The sequence below is a fragment of the Streptopelia decaocto genome, assembly GCF_964273445.1.
Source record: "Streptopelia decaocto genome assembly, chromosome: 1".
In the NCBI taxonomy this organism is placed as follows: Eukaryota; Metazoa; Chordata; class Aves; order Columbiformes; family Columbidae; genus Streptopelia; species Streptopelia decaocto.
Genome location: NC_138663.1, coordinates 143,031,146 through 143,056,365, shown reverse-complemented (window position 1 = coordinate 143,056,365; position 25,220 = coordinate 143,031,146). Strand labels below are relative to the sequence as shown.

Below are 25,220 nucleotides of genomic sequence, written 5' to 3'. Positions count from 1 at the left end.
TTCCAGTGTCCCTTAAGGAAGTGTAACACTAACTTGCTGACTTTCAGCAATGTCCAGTTATGTGGCTTTGGAAGTGGATATTTTAGGTGCTATGTTTTCCCATTTCCAGAGGTTTATTTTCTCTCTTTTACCTTCTCTTTTTTCTTATTAGATTAATCTATATTTGTTCTGCATGATGTCACTATTTGACAATTTTATTGGCCCAATATGACAGAATTCCTGTTATCCCTTAGGAAGGAATTTCTCAAGCCTTCTGTGTGTCAGTTGTTTGCTCTGCAGTTCAGAAGCAATGAAAACATGTGGCCTCTCACTTAAAACTGAAGCAGCAGTCTTAAGAAAAGGCTTTGTTCAGTGATGATAGATTAAAATCCACATTGCTCACTGTAGACTTGCAAAGAATGTTGTTTCTATCTGGGTCAACATTTGCTTGAATATTTTTGAGTTTGCTCTGGATACAGTAGTGCCCTTTTCATGTTACACTTTCTGGCAACATTTGAGAGAGTCTCTTGCAGACAAAAATGTTCACTCTAAGTTACACAGATACATGTTTACCTTCCTAGACATTCTTGTGGTCTGCTCTGGTTCGAATGGGAGCAGTGCCACTTGACATTCCAGAATATCTGCATCTCCAAAGTTTTGCTGAAGTGCTGTACTCTGCACGCTTAGGAAATGTTCGCTGCCTCTCCAGGTTTATTTTCATGTCTTGCTTTTTAATAATGCAGTAACATTCAGGGAGTTTAAGAAAATCCCATGTACACATGATCAGGGCAGGAGGGAAGGGAGGACCTAAATTCCTGTGCCAAGTTGCTTGCAAATTACATGCTGGACTCTAATCCTTCTCCTTTAGGCATATGGAAGTTGTGTGGGTGGTGTTTAGAACACTGTTTGAGACTACAGAGTGACACTTCCCTTTGTGTATCAATAATAGTTCATAGATACCATCCTATCTGAAGGTATTTTTAAAAAGCTTTTACTTTGATCAGAACATTTTTTAATTCATCATTGTTCTTTAAGTACACTTACTAATTTTACTGTTGCAAAAGAAATGGGGAGAAGTAGTGTCATTTTGAGAGGCTTGGAGGAGAAGTGGCTTATTTTAGGGTTTTGACAGAACTCTTAAATAGGAAGATAAGCCTGAGGTAAATGCCAAGATAGATAGTTTTGTTGATTTAGGAGAGAGAGAAGATATGCACAGAAAGCCTCTTCAGGAAAAAAAAATATTCAGGATCATTTGTTTTATTTTGTGTTTTCTTTCCTTAAATTGGTATGGGCTTGCTTCTGCTCTAATGATGTGGAAAGTCAGTACAAAGATACTGTATGGATGAAGTGTTTCTTAAAAGTTTGGCAGACAGAGATTAAGTTTTGCTTGTAAAAGGTCCTCCATAACTTTCTTCTGCTGCATAAGTTGTGCGTTTCAGCTTCCTTCATATTTTTGCTTACTTCTAAAATTACCTTTCTGAAGATTTTGAATGAATTGGAAGTCATAATAAAATAAGAATGTGGCACAATAACAGTATGTACATGTAATCTAGTCAGATGTTTTTGTAATCACAGAATGTTAAGGGATTGGAATGGACCTTGAAAAATCTAGTCCAATCCCCCTGCTGGAGCAGGAACACCTAGTATTACTTCAGTGTTCGCTATTTTTCCCCAAATTCTATTATAAAAAGAGAAGCTGTTACCAAAGCCCTGGTTATATCTGTTTGTATTGTGTGCATGTGTAGCAGGGCTCTTAACTTTGGCCATTAAACATCTGAGGGAAGTACAATCGCTATGTAGTACCGTACCTTGCGTGAGGTACTCCCCAGAACTACTCAGCTGGAGTCACGTGTGCTCCATGAGAACCGATCGCTTGCTTAACTACGATTAAATACCTGAAATACTGAGACACTGCACTTCCTCAACCTAATTCTATGGAGAACTGTTACCAGGATGTCACATCACATCTTTCTGATGGGCTGTCGCAGAGCTGACTAACTCATCTCCTCCTAGACAAGTGTTTACAGGTCAGCCTAATAGCATGAGGCATGTGCAGAATACCTACCAACCTACTGTGCAGGGTATCATCAAGGCATGATGCAACAAATATTACAAGAACAAAGTTCACCGAAAATAGTAGGAGATACCTTCTATGTTTCAGGAGCCGAACACTGCAGGCAGTGTTTCATTACAAACAGGATCCTATTTTTTCCTTTCTAAAAAGGCTTTTTTTTTTTTTTCAATTAAAAAAACAAGATAACAACCTAAGCATGATATTAATTAGTACAGTCCAAATTTCAAGCTTGGTTTGATGGGTCCCATTCCCTTCCCCTTCCTACTGCCCCTGCCATCTCCCTGAACAATTAAAATAACCCTTTGTATTTGAATAATGAAATGGTACCTTCAAAAGCTATGTATTCCCTAAAACACAAGAAAACAACATCAGTGAAATGTTAATTCCAACAGAAACTCAACTTGCCAGCCCTCTGTGAAAACCTCTTTCACTGCCACATCCCTGTGGGACACTTTCTGTGTGACATCCTCCTAGACCTCTGCCAGAGGATGGTGATTCTCAGTTTACCTGAAAGGTCACCAGGTTGCAAGTCTGTTGGAGCAGGAGAAGAGGATGCTGCAGAATCCTCCACCATGTAAAGACTCAGTTGTAGCCTCATTTTAAGTGAGTGAGTGCTCTCTGCAGGGTCTCAAAAGAGTGCAGCAGTTTGTGCATATAAACTGGAGAGATACATTTGGGGAGAAATCATAGAATCATAGAATGTCCTGAGTTGGAAGGGACCCACAAGGATCATCGAATCCAACTCCTGTCCCTGCATATGACAACTCCTAAAGAGAAATGGTCCCTGGCTGGTGCTCTTTCGAAGTATTTAGGAATGATAGCTGTGTAACAGTAGCTGCTGAGAAATAGGACTTAACATTTTTAAAGCTAATTCTCAGCTTTATTTAAGAAAGCAAAAGATAGAAGACCTATTCCATAAAGCTGCAGAAAAAAATAATCTAAATAATCTGCTGAGTTTAGTGAATTTTAATTTGGGGCCACCAGTTTTTTCAGACACTTGTTCTTGGACAAGTCCCACAAAATAACTTTAGATGTTATTTCATTAGCTAATCACTCATTTCCCAACATCTGGTTTCTGTCTTAGCCAAAGTGCTAGCCAACAGAGCTCTAAAAACATATGTTCTTGAAGATTTTTGCTTTCTCCATTGTTGTTGGGATTTTGGGGTGTAGGGTGTCAGTGAATAGATAAAGAAAGGTCCCACTTATTAACTTCATCTAAGGAGGATGTTTTCATGAAGCTGTCTCAGGCAGGGCATGCAAAAGCAGTTGTAAGGTATAATATGGCTGTATTCCTTCCTGATGGATACTCTATTGGTTTGTATTTAAGGATTATTGTATTAACCCTTTTAAAAAACCCACAACAAAACAAACAAAAATCCCAAACAACCCCTACCCCTCAAAAAATACCCCAGAAACCTATTCTAACCCTATTGTAGCGTGATCCCAGTGCTGTAACCATTTAGGATGTTTTACATAGAGACTCAGAAGACATTTCAGAGCCATAGTTACAGGAACTAAATAAGCAATAGGCGCTTGAACTAACACAACTGTAACACCACAAAAGCACTAATGTTTTCCAACTTTGTTCTCTGAACTTAATGCGCGTGTCATTCTGTCTTTACCATAATCAAAATTTGATGTGCATTCTTTCTTAAATGGCATCTGATGTGGTATCTCTCTTCAGCTCTTTGTGGTTTCCTGTTTTTCATACATAAATGAAAGTATCTGCTGAGATCTATTAAACTTCACATTTTGTCATTTATGACTTTCTCAATATAAGCCTCCAAGTAACAAGTAGATTTCTTTGCACTTACAGATGGAATGAATGCCTGATGCGGTAGAAATACAGGAGTGTGTTTTTAGTGTTGTACTTCAACTTACTATTTGTTTTAATTTAGGTTAACTGCAGAATATTTGTGATGCAGGACCAGCTTGGTCTTCTTTTTTTTTTTCCATAGCACTGTGCTACCAGGTTATATATATTTCCACATAAGAAAATACTTAGAAGAACTGGAATAAAATTTTTTGGCTCTTATAAAAATAAGGCAATGTTAAGTAATAGAAATAGAAAGAAGTATTGATGAGATTTTTGAGGTCTGTGTCTTTTATCATTTTAGCAATTATTAAGAAAATATTATTATGAATGTGTGAAATCTTGCTAAGTCCTGAAAACAGTTATATATTGGTTAGCAGTTGGTTACATTTCAGTTAATTAAAATGTTTTTAAAACATCATATCTGCTTTCAGCGTGCGGCAGAACTTTTTTAAGAGAAGGTGTTAGGCTTTGCAAAATTTAGATTTCACCCACTGACATGAGAAGAAGAATCGCTGTTATTGAACAACTTTTCATAGTTTTGAAAGTGATAAAATAGAGCACTTTCAAGTGATGGCCTCGTGTCAGGTTCCAAATACAAGAACTTGGCTGGCAAAATAAATAATCTGCATTGTCTTTGTGCAAGTAAGAACTGAATTTGACAGAATATGGCTTTGTATTAGAGAGGATAATTTTAATTTCCTTCTATCGTGATTTTCCACCTTTTCCCACATTCACTACTGTCTGAAAATACTCCCCGTTCTGCAAGAATGTGTGAAGGTGACAATCTGAGAATACATGTCTTCTACTATGCATGCAACTGTCCTTGGACCAGTATCAGTGATAGCTGGTTGGTGCTGTCAGGTTACTTGACCAGTGTTTATGAGCTTTAGCTGTAAAAAAAAGTTATCACAGTAGATACTAAATTGATGCTTATCATTCTGACAAGAGAGGCTGCAAGGAAAGGAGTTCTTTACCAAACAGAGCTGGTCCTTCGCATTATCTTTGAGAGGGTGTGAGCTTGGTTTCTACACCTGCTTGGTAGGACATTTTGGTTTCTGCAGTGTTCTTTTTGTTGTCCTCTGAAGGAAGCTTGGTATTTATCATTGTAAAATAAATGGCACTTTGTTTGTCTGTGTTTAAAAGAAGGTAAACCACGCTTTCATTTGCTTAGGCTGCTTTCAAAAAACTTGTTTGTTTGTTTGTTTTCTGTAGAGAAACCAAATTAATGTTCCACTTCTTTAAAAGAAGTCTAGTTCTGATGTCTAAATAAGGTATAAAATCTTAAATATGTAGTTTTATTATATTTATTATTTCTACCCCTCTCACAGAACTATAGTGCCATGGAAAGTGTTCAGGCAGTGCCTTCATGAAGTTCATCAGATAAGCTCTGGTTTGGAAGCAATGGCTCTGAAATCTACTATTGACTTGACCTGCAATGACTACATTTCAATTTTTGAATTTGATATCTTCACTAGATTATTTCAGGTAAGGTTTGAAAATTTTAGATGCTTATATGAATTTTTAGAAGCTTAGTGCCCTGAGATGCATACCTGTGGGTCAAGGAAGTGGATATTTTGGAAAAACTGAAATAACTGAAACACTGGAATTCAGAAATAAATTGTGCTTTGTTTTTAGTCCGTCAGAGTCACCTGACTCTGAATCAACACCTACATCTGAAAAACTGAAAACATCCAGTAACTCCTGCTTCATTTCTGCACATATTTAGTATGATTACAGTATCTTTGTGTTTGCTGCTTACTTACTTTTTACTAATCCTAAATGAATTCTTAAAAATGTAGGCCTTCAGGTGCTTGTGTTTTCATTGTGCTTTTGTATCTATATATACCAATATGAAGTGTTTCTGCAAACACATAAGGAAAGTTACATGTGACTTTTTAGGCTAAATGCAAGCTTAACTCTTTATGAACATATTTTTGCCATTAATGCTCTGCTGTTTATTTACAAGGGACTATCTTTGGGAATAGCATCAAGTGTATTACTGTTAATAGGTAATATTTACCTGAAATAAGCTCATATGTATGTTACACGCCTCTGTTAACCTTGTGTCCATTCTGCAGAGCATACTAGAAGTATTTCAACCAATATAGAAGGTGGTGCTGTTTTGTTTGTGGCCAGCAGGTCGAGGGATGTTTTCCTCCTCCTCTGCTCTGCCCTGGGGAGGCTGCATCTTGAGTACTGCGTCTAGCTCTGGGCCTCCCAGTTTAAGAAAGACAAGGAGTTACTGTTCTGTCTTCCATGTCATTCTGTGATAATCTTTGTTTAGCTTTCTTGGTTTTGCTGTTATGGGAAAGGATACCATTACCAAGTTGATATTAAGATTTGGCAGGAGATGATTAATTAGTTTACACCATTTTGATTTTAATAATCTCTTCTCCATTCTGAGTCAAAAGTATCAAACTTGAAAATGTTATGGTGTAAGTAATCTCTCTGTTAAATTTAACCACAAACATTGGTCACACATACAGGTTATGGAGGTTTGAACAAAACTTTGGGGGTTCTATTTGGTGAAATAATAAACGAGAGAACATAGATCACTGTACTTTATGCTGCTTTAGCAAAATCCTCCTAAGCTTTGCCCTTTATGTGGAGCTTCGTATGATCAAGCATTCCTGTCTGAACATCAAGTCCTGCCTAAGTTTCTTCCTTTTTATTTAGTATTTAGCAAACTAATATGGTGTTCAGGTTAGTAATCAAACCCAAATCTTGATCTTGGCTGCAGAATGTCTGAGGCCCATTGGCTGCAACATACATCAGTATGAAATGCATTTAAGGTTCCTTTCTGTAGGACATTCTTTCCCATAAGCATTCTGCTTACAAATAATAACAGGATTTGAGTGTGTGTGGTTTGTTGCTTCATTTTTTTCAGTCTGTACATCAAATAGAAAATTAAATGAGAAGCCAGTGATCTGAGAAGTAACAGTTTGTTCTGACCCTGTGTGGGATCTTACAGGTTGCATTAAACGTCAGGACAGAAGCCTCAAATGAGATTTATTTTCCGTGTTCTGTAAGCCAGTGAATATGTTTGCATTAGTTTCTTTGTGAGGCCATTGCTGGTTTGATTCATTACCATGCCTGGTGCTAGAGAAAGGAAATCAGCAGTACTGATATATGTAAGGAGAGAAGACTGGTTAGGATTAACTTTTAATTTAACAAAGAAGCAGAGAGAGGATTTTTGCCAGACAGACTACCAGCTGGTGCAGTAGCTGTGTAACTGTTGAACTTGCACTGAACTTAGTCTGAGAACCTCTCCCAGAGGTTGCATTTTACTTCTCTAGTTTTTAAACAGCTTCTGTAATGATGTGTGCATACACCCACGGAGAGAAAATCCCAATTGTTTAGGTAATCAAAATACTGTTTTGCCAACTGTGGGTTGTGTTACAGAAAAGCTACGTTTATGGTGATGCTTATTCACAGAGGAAAGCAAGGCTGCTGTTTGTGGAGATCCTGTAAAAGTGAATTTGCTCCCCCTGCCTCCTCACCGTGTGCAGCACAGCTCTAAGTGCTGCGTTCTCTGGCGGGAGTTGAAGTTAGCACGGCAGAATACGTGGATGCTTTGAAGGAAAGGAGCTTCATTCTGTCACTGTTAACATGTCAAGCTGTCCTTTTATGCAAAAATGTTTCCATAGAAGAGAAATCATACAAATCTTTTCCCATTTTCCCTGCTTTTATAATACTCTCTGTGCACAAGGCAAGCTAAGAGTTCTATCCCTTTGATTTTCGGTTGTACTGTCACATCATTTCCCAGGTATAGCAGTAGTGTGACACTTTGTAGAGAGTCCGAGCATATCTACTGTCAATTTAGGAGACTGATGGTTGCGATTAACCAAGGAATTTGCACGCTACTTGAATTTGTTACATAATGTACTGTAGTGTAGCAAGCCTTTAAATTGCCACAGTCCAACAAAACATCAAAATACTTAGTGTTTGATCACCGTTTTTGATTTCTGTGCGTGCACTTGGGTAACACAGCAGGAGGAAGAACGTGGTTTTATGAAGGGAGTGTCAGTGCTGGTGTGGTGAAGGGGGAAGCATCAACTCCCTTTTGTCTCTAGTTAGGGCAACTACCATTTTTCATGTGATGAAGCCTCCTGGCTCCATCTTTGAGGGTGCAAATAAGAGCTGGCAAGATGCGGTGTTGCATCTGGGATTGTGCATTTTTCTCCTTTCTTTTGTACAGATTTGAACACCTGAGGTTTCTAACGGCCTCTGTGCTGAAATCTTACCGTTCTGTTTCATGCATCTGTTTTGAAGAGGTGTTCATTTTTAGAGTCAAACAGGTGTTCATCCACGTTTAAGTAGTGGTTAGGGTTTGCCTGGGAAATGTATGATAATCTCAGGCAGGACTGTTGGGATACTCTGCTCAAGTGTGTCACTTACAAAGGCATTTTGTCTCTGCTGTACTAGCCGTTAGAAGATCCTTTAAAGGGAATTTGCAGGCCGTGTGAGACCACAAGCCTCTTGTGTTGCTTAACTTTGCCTGCCTTGATCTTTTGACAAATACATAAATCTCCAAACCATTCAGAGGCAGTTTCCTATCTTTCCAAATGCTACCAATGAACACTTAGTATATTTGTATTAATCTACCACTTAAAAATCATCCTTCATTTACAGTAAAGGACTCTTCTGTATCGTTTGAAATGATAGCATGTCAGGCATATTTCAGTGAGCTTTCTGAAGCATTTCCTGTTCAAGTCAGCAAAGACTGTGATTAAGTGCTGTCAATATTTTTGTTTTGTGGCTGTAATACCATTATGGTAACTGAAGAAATCAAGTAGTAGACAATAAGAAAAGGAACAACAGCTCAAATTAGTGGCTTTCTTAGGCTTCATTTGTTAGTGTTACTTATCATTTACTGTGGAAGTGCCTCAGGACTTTTCAAGAATAGGCTTAATTATGTTTTTATTAAGACATCTTGGAGCTGCATTTTGCAGGTTCTAAGTAAACATGGTGCTTAATATTTTACGCAGCTACAAATAGGAGATTCAAAAATTTACACTTGATGTCCTTGGAATAATTCTTTTGAAGGAATCCTTGTAGCACAGCTGGGTATACCCGACAGTCTTTCGTACTATTTAGACCTTAACCAAAAGTGCGTATTTTTCATCTGAAGCTAAAACATCATCAGCCTCTTCTGACAAACTGACTTGAGTTTTCTTAGAAATATGTAGCTACCTGGCTGCATCTGTTTAATTGTTTGTCTTCTCTTTTCAGCCATGGAGTTCAATCTTAAGGAACTGGAACTTCTTAGCTGTGACGCATCCTGGATATATGGCATTCCTGACATACGATGAAGTGAAAGCGAGGCTGCAAAAATACAGCACTAAGCCTGGGAGGTGAGAGGTTTTGCTGATTATTCCTTTCCAAATAAACGTGCTGTCTCAGAAGCTACATAATTATTCCAGGTTCATACTTCTATATTGCATGACACACTCGGTGCAATACTGAAGGTGTGAAGTTTTGGCCTTTCTAATTTTTTTTGGTAACAGAGTGAATCAGAGAAGTAGTAGTTTGGGTTTTTATACTTGTGATTTTATTTCTATCAAAATGTATTTTTAAAAATAGTTTAATGCTAAAGTTTAGAACTCCACATTCAGAAAATCAACGTTGAACTTCTAGATTTTAAGACATGGGAATTTTGCAACCATGATCTGTTTTTTTACGCCATAATTCTCTACAGCTATGAAGCAAAAAAAATCTTACTAGCATACACGAAAGTCTAAGTCTAAGTACAAATAAACAGGGGAAAAAAAAATGAAATTACATTGCTTTTCCTTTCTTCTGAATTAGGTACAACAATCAATGCATTCTTGAAAAGCATATTTGAAAATATAATTTCCTTTTCAAAAGTTGCATTGAATTGTTGCTCAACAATATCTTTCATGGTAGCTTAAGCTTGTTGCTTAACAATATCTTTCATGGTAGCACACTTAAGTTATGAATTTAATCAGTGCTTATGTATTCCTTATGTGTTCATTTTTTTTCTTTGCCAGTAATGATTCTGTATCACAAGCTCTGCATCTAAATAGGGAATCTATGAGATTAAATTTTATGACACGTAGAGTTTTTAAATATCTTCTACGTGGTGCTTTACATACTGAATTATTCTAACTGAACTTTTACTGTTTATGCCACTCCTGTTGTCCTGTTTTTTTTCTGCACTCAGATTGGAGAAATAAAAATTCATTAATGGATTTAATCCTTTATTAGTTAACTATTATTTTGCTACTTTTAGCTTTCACTTATGAAGCTTTTTTCCCTAGTATCTAGTTGTCTAACTTTGCTGTGGGATCACATGTATACGTAGTTAAAAGTGCATAATTTTGAAACTTTTTAGGGAAGTCTATCAGCACATTATGTTCCTTGTAAACAGAGAGTTAGTTTTAAGATAACTTTCTATTGCCTATCAGAAAATTACTTTTTGAATTGTGTTGGTGAAATGCTGGAATGTGAAAGAGGAGATGTGAAGTGAAATCACTTCTTTAATCAGTCCTGGAAAATTACACGATCCTGTTCAAATGAATAGTTACTACTTCAATGAAATGTTTGCCCCATTGAAGTCCATAAGAGCCATGTCAGACTTCAGGGAGGCTAAGATTTCTCTTTTTAAACAGTTTGGAAGGAAATAAAATTTTGATGCATAATTAAGAAAAGCTGCTCTATAATACAAAATTGAGTTTGTGGTATTTCTTTTCTGAATGAGGTTTTTGTATACGAGGTGCTATCTGACATTAAAGGGCCTCAAGTTTTTAGCAAGAACAACTAAATGTGCCTGATACTGTTGTCTCTAATCTTCCTTTTCCTTCTACTGTCTGTTACCTGTAACACACGGAAGTACTTAAATTTAAGTCTGTTTGGTTTGGTATTATCTTGTGTTTTCTGAAGTAGAAGTGATATTTGTTCTGTCCTGTTCACCACCTCTGGTACACACAAAATTAACATTCCTAGTAGAGTAGTTAGTATTATTCATCATTCACTTTTCTGTTGCATCTAAATATGTTTGATATTTCTCCTTCCTTTTGTGTATGCACAAAGGGCATGTGTTGTAGTTGTGGAGACTTGATAATATAATACACTGTTCCTGAAAAGGTTTATGGGCATGGCTAAATGTGTGTAATAGGACTATTCACAGTGAATGTGCAGCTTTCACTTGAAGACCTAAAAAGCAAGCACATGAAATAGTTGGGGGTAGGGTGCTACTGTTACCTTGTTTCTGCCCATGAGGAACTGATAGTGTAAGAGATGCAGGTTTATTTAAGGCTTTACAATGAACACGTGGCAGGATTGTGAATCTGACCCAAATCTTCAGAGACTTAATTCAGTGTCTTAACCAGAGGCTGTCCTTGCTCTCTTCACTTGTTTTGCTGAACTCTGATTAGCACTGACTTTTTATTCATCCTGTTTTTATCAAGCTACATTTTCAGACTGAGTTGCACTCGCTTGGGACAGTGGGCCATTGGATACGTGACTGGCGATGGGAACATATTGCAGACTATACCTCACAATAAGCCTCTGTTTCAGGCTTTGATTGATGGCAGCCGGGAAGGATTGTAAGTAAAAATTCTTATAGTCACCATAGGTATGAAATCCTGATTTCCTTGTTCTCCTGATGCTTATATGGGTAGTTGTTAAAGATCTTTAAAACAGAAAATTTGGATATGGTGCTTAGCATTCCTTTGGAGTTTAAGGACCATCTCTTCTACTCATTTGAAAAACACTGGTTTCCAGGTAATTCCATTAGCCAAAGTTAACCAAAGCCATATCTCATAGCAGATAAATTCCAGGAGAAAATAAAATCGGGCAGCTGTCACATTGATTCCTTTCCCCCACCACCCCCAATATGAGTCCCAAGTGCACTTAAGCTTATTGAACAATTACTACTGCCAGTTACTCATGCGTCTAACTCTGGACAATGATTTGAAAGCTATGTAATTGCTTTTTTATATATTGTGCAGCCAGAACATTTTCCAGGTTCTAATAGTTTCCTGAAAAGATTTACCATTATGAGAGAATCTAAGTTTGCAGGGAGAAGTAGTACAGCTTTACTAAGTTAGCTGAAGTAACAGACAAATTTTTGGTGTCAGAATCTTTTCACTGGGATACATGTTTTGATATGTCCACTTGATTATAATGGGGGGGGTGGGGGGATCAGTCCTCAAAAAAAGATTGAAACCCTTTACAATCTTGTGATTTTTATCAGTCCTCCACAGTCCAGTAATTTTTTCCATGTATGATGATTTCATATCTGTAATAAAAAACACGCTTATAATGATAGTTTTTCTGCTTGATAAAAACCGACCAAACCAAACCTAGAGCTGAGAATATTTAATGCATAGTCAAGTTTTTGTACCCTATGCAAATACAACTTTCTCAGAGTGTGACTTAGCAACACAATTATCAAGAAACTGTTTTCAAGTTAGAGATAACATAAATATGAATATAGAACAACGTATGGTCTCTGCAATATCACTTAACCTACTATTAGTTTCTCACAGGACTGAAATGCCCCCAGTCTGCATCTTGGATTCTCATTGTAGATTCTTGTCATAATGTACACAGGTTTATATATGTCATGATATACACAAATATATATGTCATAATATTATATATGTGTATATTATATATCATAATACATGTAGATATACACAAATGTGTGTTACTTTCTAGTCTATTACTTGAAATACCCTATAGAGTCACCAATCGTGATGCTCGCCGTGGAGGGATCACTAGGAACAAATGCAAGCATTAGCTCACTGTGAAATGAAGTTCTAAAATAATATTCTGTTGAGCTACCCTGAGAAATTCATCTTCTAACCAAATCTCAGATGCATCCTGGCGGTAGCTTTGCATGTGATGTCAAAATCTTTCCTATGCTTTTATAAATAGACTTGAGCATGTCTCAAAATTCATATGTAGCAATTCAGTTGCACCCAAAAGATAAGAAAGATGGCTGAGGAAATACAATGCATTTTAATTAATGTCTACTCTAACTTATTCTGCCCCTTTGAAATTCCATATGTATTATTTAGCTAATAAAGCTAAAGAAACATTGCATATTTATAACAGTCTTCTTGTGATGCAGCTATCTGTTTCCAGATGGACGAAGTTATAATCCTGATTTGACGGGATTATGTGAACCAACACCACATGATCACATAAAAGTCACCCAGGTATGTTGCAGAGTTTGTCAGTTATTTTGTAATCTTCGCTTCCCTTAGCATCTCATTTAGCAGTGATACAAGCTTTTATTAAAATGTGAGAAATGAATTCATGAGAGTGAAAATATGTTGTTGATAGAATGGCTTAGATGAAGAACAAGATAATAATTCTTTAAACTCCAGAGCCAGGGGTGATGCAGATGCCATGTCTTGGAAAGCTTTGTTTATTCCAAGCCTCTTCCAAGTGAGATATGCCTTAATGGTTATGAAAGATTTTTCTGATATTTATGTTGCAGGCCTATGTAGCTTGCTGTTTCCTTGTTAATAGCAGATGGGAATACAGAAATAAAATCAAGATCAGATTATAGTTTTGAAGGCTGAATAGGAATGGTATGGTTTCTTGACAGGTCCAGGAGGAAAAGTATAGTTCATATATCACAAAGATACCAGTTCCAGGGTCCTTCTCCTTTCTTCTTTGTCTCTTGTGTGAATTAAAAGAGAGATCAGGGAAAAGTAGCAGAAATAATTAAGTGCCTAAAGGGACTGACTTTGTAGAGAAAATGAAAATATCTAGGTGTGTTTATAGTCTGATTAAGTGATGGTGTGATAAATTAGTGTGCAGACATTTGATATTCAATTAATATGAAATAGCCACTGCAAGACAAATGCTTGATTAAAAATGCTACTGAAATTAACACTAGAAGGTTAAGTATACTGTGTAGAGCATTTTTTCCTGACAAAAACAACAGAAAGTCTTGAGGATATATTCAAGGAAAGACATCAGACTGGATAAAAGCCATACAGTTTCAGATGCTCTGTCGTTTCTTCAGAGCAGACTGAGTGTCCTGCAGAATCTTCTGTAATTTTCAGTGTTCATTGTGCATTCCACCTCCAGAAATATTTTAGAGAAGAAGTATTCATTATCATCGTTGTTATTATCAGGAATACTGTTATGGAAATATCTGTTTCTTAAGTAAAAGAATTCATAAAAATGGTTACCTGAGGAAAGTCTGAGTACATCTCCTTACCTGACTTCCTTCTTTTCCCTCCAGTCTTAAAATACTAATAAAAGAGTAATGCAGAGATATCAGATATTTGTGTTTCACAGAATGATTCTCTAGCCCCATATCCTTACTTGTCTAAGCTACTTTTCCTTTCCTTGAGGACATTTTCAGTGATTATCTTGTTCTTCACAGGCCAATCATGTTGTATTTTGAATTCACTGAATGAATCCAGTTGCTTCTGAATTTGTAGTTAGGAGGACACTGTTAGTTAATTCTGATCGTAATTCAACAGAGTCAGAACTATGTGGAGGCTGCCTTAAATAACATGTAACTGCAGTGGTTTTAAGCTGTCGCTAGAGCTGGCTGAACTATGAAAAGATGGTTTAAAAGTGGCTGCAGGACTAGATTGCTGCAAATGGATTCTTTGTGAGAGCCCCACCATAAGCATCTTCAGTACAAACTGACTACAGCTGCAGATATGAGCTGTGTTTATTTTCTCTTAGCGTCATCTCCCCTCTGATTACTCAGCAGTAGCTGCTTATTTTCCTGTGACCTGAATTCTACTTATTTTAAGCTTCCAAAATGTGTTTTTTTTAAAGACTATAAAAGCGCTTTATTTCTACACAAATGCATTTGATTGCCAGTTTCCCAACAATACCTAATTCTAGAAAACTGTTCTGGACTCAAGTTTTATCTATTATTTATTCCTCCTGAAGATGTTATAATACCTTCCTGTCTGTCTTGTAAGGATACACACTACTGAGTGATCTGTGCATGACTGTTGCCATGTTATCCTGGGGGGGTTTTCTTGCTGTACTTCCTTCACAAGGGTTGTTTACTTAAGTTAACAATACTACATTCTTGCTGTAGGTAGAAAGCCCTCTTGCTTGTCAGTTTTCAATCCAATAACTTTTGTTAGTTCTAAACTCATACTTAGAAAATTTTGTTTCCATTCATCACTTAATTTCTTGCTTAAAACCAGGTGTTCATTATCTTCCTCTGCAACCAAGGAAAAGCAGAGTAATGTTTACATGTGAGAAGTTTGTAGAAAACCTAATAGGCACAGATATTTTAAACTTTTTCTGTAGCATTTATTGTAAGATATCATAGGTTTGAAGAAGCAAAAAGTAAGCTGTTCCAGTAACTTTAGTGTGTTTTTTTGATAGAACAGTGGGAATAGTTTCCTAGAGTAATAAGTAAAATTGGTTGGAAAACATGGTACTCAAGAGAAATGTTTGTCACTGCTGGTCCTTAAGTATTATTCTTTGTGAACAAATCACAGCAAAGAAATAATCCCTTGGCTTTCTTTTGTTACAGGAGCAGTATGAATTGTACTGTGAAATGGGTTCCACTTTTCAGCTGTGTAAAATCTGTGCGGAGAATGATAAGGATGTGAAGATCGAGCCTTGCGGACACCTTATGTGCACTTCTTGCCTTACAGCGTGGCAGGTACTGTCATAGTTCAATTAGTGGAGAAGAGGATGGATTTCTCTGTTACATCCTTGTTTACAGTGTGGGTGTATGTTTACTCAGTCAGAGGGCTCAAGGACATACATATTTGAAATGATAAACTTTTTGTTTTGTGCACCAAAATCTGTGAAAAATAAAGTTCCAGGAATCATTAAAATCTTGACTTGCAGGCTTGCCAAGACCATTTGCTGACTGCTGCTAAGTAGAAACTCTTTCCTGAGCACAGTCTCTACTCAGACAGTGAAAGCTGGGCATTTTGTGCCAAGTCAGCCACCCAGGGCACTTCATGATGTATTCAAAGGGCATGAAGAAGACAGGTAGTGGCTGGGAGAGGGTAACTGACTACATGGCATTTTATAAGGAGACAGAATGTCTTTGGTGAGAGAAGGGTTCCATCAGTAGTACAACTGATAAAATGGCCTGTGGAAATATAATCTTAGGATTCTTGTGTTTCATGTTAATAGTATGTAAAGCACTAAGCCATCTAGATGTAGAGGGTTGTTGAGGTAAGGGTTTGGATGGAGGTGCAACTCTGGTCTCAGTGTCATTTGCAGAATATCCCAAAAACCACAGAGACTTACTGGTGACACATGTGGCTGTGTTTTGTCCATCTTCTTCATGGGCATACCAGTCCACGGAAAAAGGGAGGACTGGTACCTTTAGTTCAGCACAATTAACAAGCATTTGACATAAAAATAAAACTTAAAAGCAGAGGTCATTCCTCTTTATGACTTCAGACTTTCCTCTAATAGGTGGTTCTCAAACTGAATCAATTCTGCTTCCTTCTCCCTGCCCTTTTCTTCTCTTCTTTCTGTATTTTGTGGCGAGAAGTAAGGGTCATCCCATTCGCAGGCAGAACTCTGTTCCACAGTTAGGCACCAGTCTTTAGTTACAAATGTAGTGAGAAGAGTAAAAAGAACCCTTGATCCTAGCCCATTTTTGACCTGGTTCATCCCAGTTAAGGGGTTTTCATTCCCATGTTTGAGATATGACTTTAAAGTACTGTAGATTTTCTTTTCACGTTCCTAATTAAGAACTAATCATTGGCTAGTGATCATGATTTGTCAGAAGTATCATTTTTCTTTCCTTAGCAATAAAGCTTGCTGAAAAAGGTATATTCTCGGTTTCTGATTTTATGTTCTTTCTGAAACCTGAGTTTGCTCCAAACACAAATCTTTCAAATTGCCCACAGATCAGAAATTCTAAGAAAATTCCACTTTAGACATACCCAAATAAGAATATTTATTTCACTACTAAGCAGCTGCTGAGCTGGAACAATATTTCTCATTTCTGGAGTGCCCTTTTTCTGTTCTTACCAGTTTCATTCTGAATAACAAACACAGAGGTCTGACTGTGTTAATCTTTCACTTTAAAAAAATCTGAAATTCTGAGGTCTTCAGCTTTTTTTTTTTTTTCCCCTTAACAAAAAGGTCTAAGCAAAAGGACTGAAAGCTTTGTACTTTTGATTGCCGGGTGTCTCACAGCATGGTAGCCCCATGTTCCAGTGTTGTACCAGTGACGGGCTCTGGTATTGGAGACTTCAGAAGCAAAGGTCCTCGGTACTTTGGCCAATGGCTAGGGATTCAGAAAGAGGACGACAAGACATTTTGGCAAGGCAGTGGATGTAGCCTACCTTGATTGTAGTAAAGCATTTGACACAGTCTCCCACAGCATCCTTGCAGCTAAAGTGAGGAAGTGTGGACTGGATGATCGGGTAGTGAGGTGGACACATTCCTTTGCAGCCTCATCTAGGTGTTTTTTCTCCGGTGGAGGGATTGGACTAGATGATCGTCTAAGGTCCCTTCCAATCCCTAGCATTCTGTGATTTTAGGCTCAGGCAACTGACATGTTCAGAAATATCCAGCTTCATCAGAACATTGCAACCAGCTGTAATTGGCCAGGTACATATCGGACTTCATTACAAATTTAACTTTTGTATAATTAGTGAGGCAATGAAGAACAATTACACTGTAACAGCATCAGCTGTTGTGAGCTTCTGGTGGGCCAGTGTTTAATTGGTAGCATAATGGCTCATTAGACATGCCTCAAGAGGTCCAATACAGATGTTTTCACTAAGCAGGAAAAAATTGAGTAAGCAACATGAAATCTGCATTAGAAGACTAAGGATGATTAAGAGTTTTTCACCTTCAAGGAGATCAGTCTCAAATAAGACTTGATTTAGCTGTTTCCATTTTCTATTATGCAACAGGAGTAAAATGTCATTTTCTTGCACCTAAATCTATTATTGTCTAAAAATGACGTGTCTGGACTTGATTCTAAAAGCATATGGGCATATATACTGCATTGTAAGGTTCACAATAGCTATTCAGTGTTTTAAATAATCTTTCTATGGGTGTGGACAAATGTGTGTACTAATATAGAGATCTCAGGTCTCAGTTTTAATTTCTCAGCTATGTTCATATAGTTGAATACAAGTCTCTGCTGCTGTGATTGGTTACCCAACATATTCTGATGAATTTTAGTGCTTTTGAAAAGAAAGGAAACCGCTAGTACAGAACTACTTGACAACACACATACAGGAAAGCCTTGAAAATGAAAACCTCCATGCCTCATCTCTAAGGCTGTTTTTAGAAAATGAAACAGTCAAGAATTGCATGAATAAGGGAGGACTTCTGTTCACTTGACAGTGTTTACTTCAGTAGGTCCATATAATTTGGAGGTACTCTTTGAGGTAGTAGTTGATGTTGACTAGCCCTTTGTTATTAGGTTGCAAGGCTGCTATAAAGTAGATTACATATGTCTTTCTGTACCAAATAAAAATCCAGTACTACACCATGCAAATAGGTATGACTTTTGTCAGGAGACATAATTTATAGTTATCTGGCCTTGGGTTGCAGCTCTTCCACAAACTGTAGAACCACCTTTGGTAAGACTGGCAAGTATCAAGATATAAATAATGCTAGAAAAATATTAAAGCTCTCCTTATATCTGAGAAGTCAAAAAGATGTGCTTGCTTGATGATCTTTTAGGATGAGTTAAGTTGTTTAGAATTAATTTTTGTGTTCGTATGTTTTTAGCTGTCTGTCTGTCTGACTGCAAATATGACACAATGTGATTTCTGAATTCAATTTGAATTACCTTGGTCTCTCAAAGTTTCAGGGCTCTTTTGGGTGTGACTGTATGGGGGTTTTTTTTGATGTTGTTGGTGATCGGGTTTGTTTTCCGTTTTGCTTTAATTTGAAACTACATTGTGCCTCTTGATGGAAAAATTTCTTTACAAGTGCTTGAAAGACTTTTCTCAGGTATTTTTGTTTATTAATAGTCTGAAATCTACTCTAAAGGCATTTTGATTACTTTTGACAAGGAAAAAATATTTCTGAAAAAAATAAAATGAATGGAAATATGACTGCTTGACAATCATTTAACACATCGTACCACTTTGAAATTAAAATTCAAGTAATTCTTATTTCTGATAACATGTGAAAATAGTTCCTTGTTTTACATAATTTATTGAAAATGTGGTAAAGTCCTGGTTTGTTACTTAAACAGGTAAAAAATGTAGCTTTAGATGTTCTGTATGTATATATATGCAGCTCATCTGCATTTTCTAATTTAAAATGAAAAATAAATACTCTATATTTAATAGAAAAGATATATAATAAAATGCATTATCTCTGTCTACACACCTCACCTTCTTTCCTCTGAAGCAACAGGAACATGGTAATCCCAAAAGGCAAGGTGATGCTTCCTGACGTGTAATGCTAAGACAATTACAATTTTGGTGCTTTGTAGAAACAATGGCTGCATTTTGTTTAGTTATTTGTAAGTGAAGGTTAATCTTCCAAAGAGAGACAGTGTTAAAACTGTAGTCATTTTACCATTTACTGTAGTAATAACTGTGAATCTGTTTCCTGTTTACTCCAGTCCTTCTTTAGGAGCTCTTAAAGACCTGTTAAGGGCATTTTTGTGTAGAAAGATGTAAGACCTACTTTTAAAATTACTCCTATGTTTTATTTTTTAAAAATTATGTACTTTTTTGTCTTCCTGCAGGAGTCTGATGGCCAAGGCTGTCCTTTCTGCCGCTGTGAAATCAAAGGAACTGAACCAATCATTGTGGATCCCTTTGATCCAAGGGATGAAAACTCCAGGTGCTGCAGTATTATTGATAGCTTTGGTATGCCTATGTTGGACTTGGATGATGATGACGATAGAGAAGAGTCTTTAATGATGAATCGTTTGGCTTCAGTCCGAAAGGTAAATTTTCAAATGCTGTGCAACACATAAAGCTATATGTTTGTAAATGAAGCTGCCTGTAACTTCGATCAATGAGATCACTTCGTGCTCTAGGTTTCAGCAACTCATTGAACAGTTCTCAGGTTGAAAAAACAAAATGCATCAATATTACAGTGATAACACTGAAGTTCAGTAGGAGGAAAAAAACAATCCAGATTCCCAGCTGATATGCACTAAGTAACGGAGGAAGCATGAGTTTGCACCAGCTGAGACTCTTGTCCAAAATACACTATGTGGACAGTTCCATAAACTTTTATTTGTAAGGAACACAATATTTCATATATATAGAATATATTATTAGTTTTCTGCACACATGGATGCACATGCACAAAGTGTTTTAGGATTAAACTTGAGTTTCTAAGTAGGCTATGAATATTACTGTTTTATAAAAGTGACCTGGAACCCAATTTGTATTGCATACAAGTATCTTTTAATCATGTTTCATGTGAGTCTGTGACTTTTTTTCTATATTTTCTGTATTGGGTACTTTTAGCAGGAAAAGTATGTCTGAGATTTTTCATAGTGACTTTGTATTTGGTGATGTTTTCTGTCCTGAAAGTGCTCTATGTTGAATTCTGGGATCTATCTTTGGTCACAGGAGATATTATCACTGATAAATAAGCACTATCATTGACAAAAGTTTATTTTATGTTGTTAGTTTTTACTACTATATTTTAGCCTGGAATAGATATTCTCATAGGCCATGCAACACTGAGTTTTACAGTGCATTATCTATATTTTACCTTTACCTAAGATCATCTAGATTGCGTAGTTGCCTTGGAATTAATTCTGTAACGTCCTCCTCTTCCATTTCTATACCATGATGGGTCTTTTTGGTTGGTTTGGTGGTTGTCGATTTTGGTTTTATTCTGTTTTTCGTTTGTTTGTTTTTGTTTTGTGGGTTTTGTCTGTTTTGTTTTAAACAAAAACAAACAAGATTGTTTCACTCTCATGCCTGAGAGTGTCTGTCAGGTAATATACATACATCTGATATGCTTCCTAACCTCTATGAATCATTTTTGTGTTTCATATGTAGTACAACGTGGCCTACTCTTGGGAACAGTTTATCCTTCCTGCCTGGACTTAAATTGCAGTCTGCAGCCTGACCTCTGTGAGATAGCCTTGAATTGATGGGCTTTTATAGCACTATCGCTTCCATGATAAGGCAAAATTGCATTATGCTTTTATCAACAGAAGGAACAATAGGCTTTACTTTAAGAAGTCTTGTTTTCAGTATCTGCCAAGTGCTTGAGTGGTTTGGTGCTTGCTATTTTTATGTCATTAATTTCATAGTTCAGTGAAAGAAACCTACTAATTATCCCTGAAGTTCAGGAACAGCATTTTCCAGTCTTTGTTAGTCTCTTAAGTCCTTGCTTGAAAACTTTGAATTATCAGGTCAATTGGTGATTTTTTTTAAGCTGTTGTTCTCTTAAAACTGTTACCAGTGGTTGTACACGGATGCTTTTAACCACACCACCTATGTGGAATATGGAATTATTCATACTACTTTTTGATAGTAATACCTTCATCAGCCTTGTCTTTTTCTTTTAGTTGTTATTTGTTTTTCTTTTTAAACAGTGTTTCTTCAGAGCCTGCTAGAAGAATTATTTTTTTTTTCCTCTGTGACATTATGTAGGATTTTAGTCTTTTTGAATTTTTCTTTGGTTTCTTGTTAAGGCTGTTAATATGAACGTGGTACTGCATAATGGCTGTGTTGTAGTCATTTGATTTGTTGGAACAATGGAAGTTACATGACAAAAGACAATTTAGTTCCTGCGGCCATCCTGCTGATACTGTTGTTACTTTGTAATCCCAAGGAGCATATTGTTTAATTTTTATTTTATTGCAAGAATTATTGTATGCTTTCTCAACATAAACCCGTTGATTCTTGAAAATCAAATGGGCTGGTTTTGTCTCATATCACCTGGCAAGACCGTGTGGTATTACTGAGAAAATCTTCTTGTGGCATATCTGGCTTGCAGGGAGATGAGATGATAAACTTGCTGGAAGAGCAAAGTTCCAAGGACTTGAAATCCTGGTGAAAGTGACGGTAGAGCTTCACAATGTGTAGTGGAAATATTCAAATCAGCCCTAATTGTTCCAAAAGCCTTGTGGGAGGGGCACTGTTAAAATGTTTCTAAGCTGTTACTACCAGTTTCTACTATCTTTGGGACTTGCACTTGGAAATATATTCATAATGCAAAGTATAGTTGCAGTAGGCTCATTTCAGAAGCACACATAGTCAGTTTGATCACTGATTAAGGGTCCTGGGTGGGTTTTTAAGTGAGTTCTTCTTGACAAAATGAAAAGCTGAAAAACACTTTTTGGAATTGTCATTAAAGTGTAAAGAATATACTTTTTTTTTTTTTTTTAAATCTCCTGGTGTACCTGTATGAATTATGAATGTAGTTACCAGAAAAACACCAATTCTTCAGTTTATCACTCTGTCTCTGAAGCATACTCACAAATGGTAAGCAGTATCTGAATTAAATCCCTGAGGGACCTCAGACTTGAAATTGCTTCGAGAAAAATAATAATCACAAAGCTACTTACTCATTCTTTAATGGAATGAGTAAATGGATACACGGTAAGAAAAATGAATCATTCTTGCTAGGTGTTGTGTATGAGTCAGCAGCAGCCGCAGATCACCTTAACAGAGGCTTTAGAGAAATACACTGCAGACAGTCTGTTTATCTGCCTCATCAAGCAGCTTATTCCTTTTTAATTTTCAAATTGTCTTCAGTATTTTTGTGAAAGAAATATGAAAAGTGGTGCCAAAACCTCTGTTAATTGTCTTACTGCTGAGAAATGTCCAGCCCCATGGTATCAGATTAGCTAATACGGGTTTGGCCTGAAGTGTTCCTTTTCTCAGCTCTATACCATTTGTGCTAGCCAAGCACAACAATATGAAATGCACATTAAAAAGGTGTGCAGATTACAGGCTTAGGTAAATATTAAAAATTACTTTTTCCATTGCTAAAGAGGGCATTTAAGTCTCTAGCAGACTATGTTTATTATTCCATAATGTTTAATATTCCATTGTTCCAACAAATTAAGAGTTATCTGTCACTTTACCTTGTACACAATGTAATTTGATACACTTCTCTTAAAAAGAGACAAAGAACGTAAGGAAAATGCATAGTGCAGGAGTTCTTGTTAAGAGCAAATAATTGTGAATTTCAGAAGTGCTGAGGTGATTGTTTGATCTTAATAATATTACCTGAAAACATAGTGGCCTAGAGGAGATCATAAGGCAATCTAGGCCTAGTGGCCTAGAGGAGATCATGAGGTTTTTCTACAGTTTAAAGTGAAGTGACATACTCTAAAAATGCTCTCTTCTACAACTAGATTAAGTTATAATACCTGTGTCTGGACACTTCCCATCTTCTCTGGAATTAATTTCCCAGCTGTCTGAATGCACCAAAAACTGACTTAGATCCACACTGTTACTTTAAAATATTTATAGGAAATTGTCAAAGCTGAAAGCCACTGTTTGTCATGATTTGGCTTCTTCAGCAGATGCTTAACAAATCATGACAAAAGACCTTGGTTCTCAAAATATGGGACGATACTATGTTTTTTACTCCCACCCCTCATTTCCATATTATTAAACTGTTGGTTTTTTTTTTTCTGTTAATGAAAAAAAGCATTTCTTATCCAGTAAGAATTTCGTCATATAAAATACAGGAATTTGTAACAAAAAAAAGACTCAAATATGTATCCAGGTATTCCCTTCAGCTGTACATTCTTAATTCATACATATAATACAATTCACTTCCTTCTTAATGCTACACCTGGTTCATGGGAATTTATTAAAATCATACCTTACAAGAAGAGTCCTTTAGCTGCTTAGTATTTGAAAGAGGCGTAAATGCTGGGAGGCAGTGTGCCTCTCTTAGTTGAAATGTATTTTACTGATTCCTTTGGGCAGTGTGGTGCTGACTTTCACAGCCTTAGCTCCCTCTCCCTCCTTCATGTGCATTTTCTTGGATCAGCAAAGGAAAGCTCAAATAAAGAACAAGCCCTGTCTATGTAAAAAATGTTCACATCAGTGTTGATATAACTTTATATCCTCATACAGATTTTAAAATCCAGATTATACTAATCTGTCTAGGTCACAATTAATCCTAATGAGAAATAACAAATATGTGAGTTACTCTCACCTGATTATAAATAAATATACTTTAGGGAACTACTTGGAAATGAAAAGTCCACTTCTGGTATAGGTCAGCTTAGACCTTCTTAGATGTCTCATTACGCAATTTTAAATTACTGAGTTCACTCCAGCAGAACACAATCAGGATAATATTCCTCAGTCAGTCACTTGTTAGGATTTGTGTTGAGTATGCTTTTCATATGTGCCTGTCTTGCAGAAGGGCATTTGAGACTAAAACTGTTGATTCAATAGCCTGACTGCTGATATTTACATCATAAAAACCTTCACTAGAATTGTATTCAATGTCGGAAGCAGTCTTGTTCTTGGATTCACAACCAGTGGGAGCAAACTGATATGAGTATATCCCAGTAGTAAATATATCTGTTAAAATAGCACAAGTGTGGTCTGCTTTGCAGTACAATTGCAAAGTAAGTCACAGCTGCTTTTCCCTTGGCAGCAGCCATCCCAACCAGATGAAATCCGTGTTGTTACAGAGGAGTCTGTGTTCTTTTCCTTAATTACATCTTTATTGCACAGGTCTGTGTGTTGCAGCAGGGCCCCTCTGTACGCTGAAGGGCTGTCTTCTGTCACTGCCAGTTCATTTGTATTTGTTTGTGTCTTAATCGTTTGCTTGTTTCATCTTTTTGTTACTGTGCTGCTCTCGTTGCTGCTTTATTCCCTGCAAACAGAAAATACACAGAAATAGGTGAAGTAGGTGACAAACAGAAAAAAAAATTAAATCTCTTGGTCCTTAAGGAGTCTGCCAAAAAGAGTAGGTATTTGTGCACCTGTTAATGCTCTGGCATTCACATGAAGTGCAGCCGTCCTGTTGGCCTAGCTGACAACAAACATCAAATAATGCAGCTCGACAGGTTGGATGGCAGACAGGAAAAATATGGAGTTCTTTATAATGAGGATGTGGTGCCAATCTGATACTGAAGGCTGAAGAAAACCTGTTTGTTGTTGTGGAATATTTTGCTTTGTTTGTTTTCAGTAGATTTAAACATAAATTGTATTTTTTAAGTTTCTTCCAGCAAAGCATTCTCTCTTACTTCAGCACCAAGCAGTGACGTGGGTTTAAGCTTTCTCATAGGGAGGAGAAACTGCTTTTGCTATCAGCTATTTTTTTTTTTTTCCTTCGTGCCCCATAAGTTATTCTTTAACCTGTTGCCCATCATTGGTTCTCTTTTTGAAACCTTTGCGGCCACAGCATGCTTTGATAGCATTGTGGCTGTAGGCAACTGTAGTGCAGGTAACTGAACTGTTTATTCTTCTGAAACAAGGCATTGAT

General features: G+C 36.8%; 1 protein-coding gene across 4 annotated transcripts in view; it reads left to right on the top strand.

Annotated features, from left to right (window-relative positions):
- Nucleotides 1-25,220, top strand: part of CBLB (Cbl proto-oncogene B) — a 142,896-nt gene that overhangs the window by 85,001 nt on the left and 32,675 nt on the right. For all 4 annotated transcript variants that reach the window (XM_082063206.1, XM_082063204.1, XM_082063205.1 and 1 more), the window contains 6 exons: nt 5,198-5,354; nt 9,102-9,223; nt 11,300-11,437; nt 12,970-13,057; nt 15,367-15,498; nt 19,531-19,734. In XM_082063206.1, the coding sequence (XP_081919332.1) occupies nt 5,198-5,354; nt 9,102-9,223; nt 11,300-11,437; nt 12,970-13,057; nt 15,367-15,498; nt 19,531-19,734 (841 nt within the window). The remainder of the gene's footprint in view (nt 1-5,197; nt 5,355-9,101; nt 9,224-11,299; nt 11,438-12,969; nt 13,058-15,366; nt 15,499-19,530; nt 19,735-25,220) is intronic.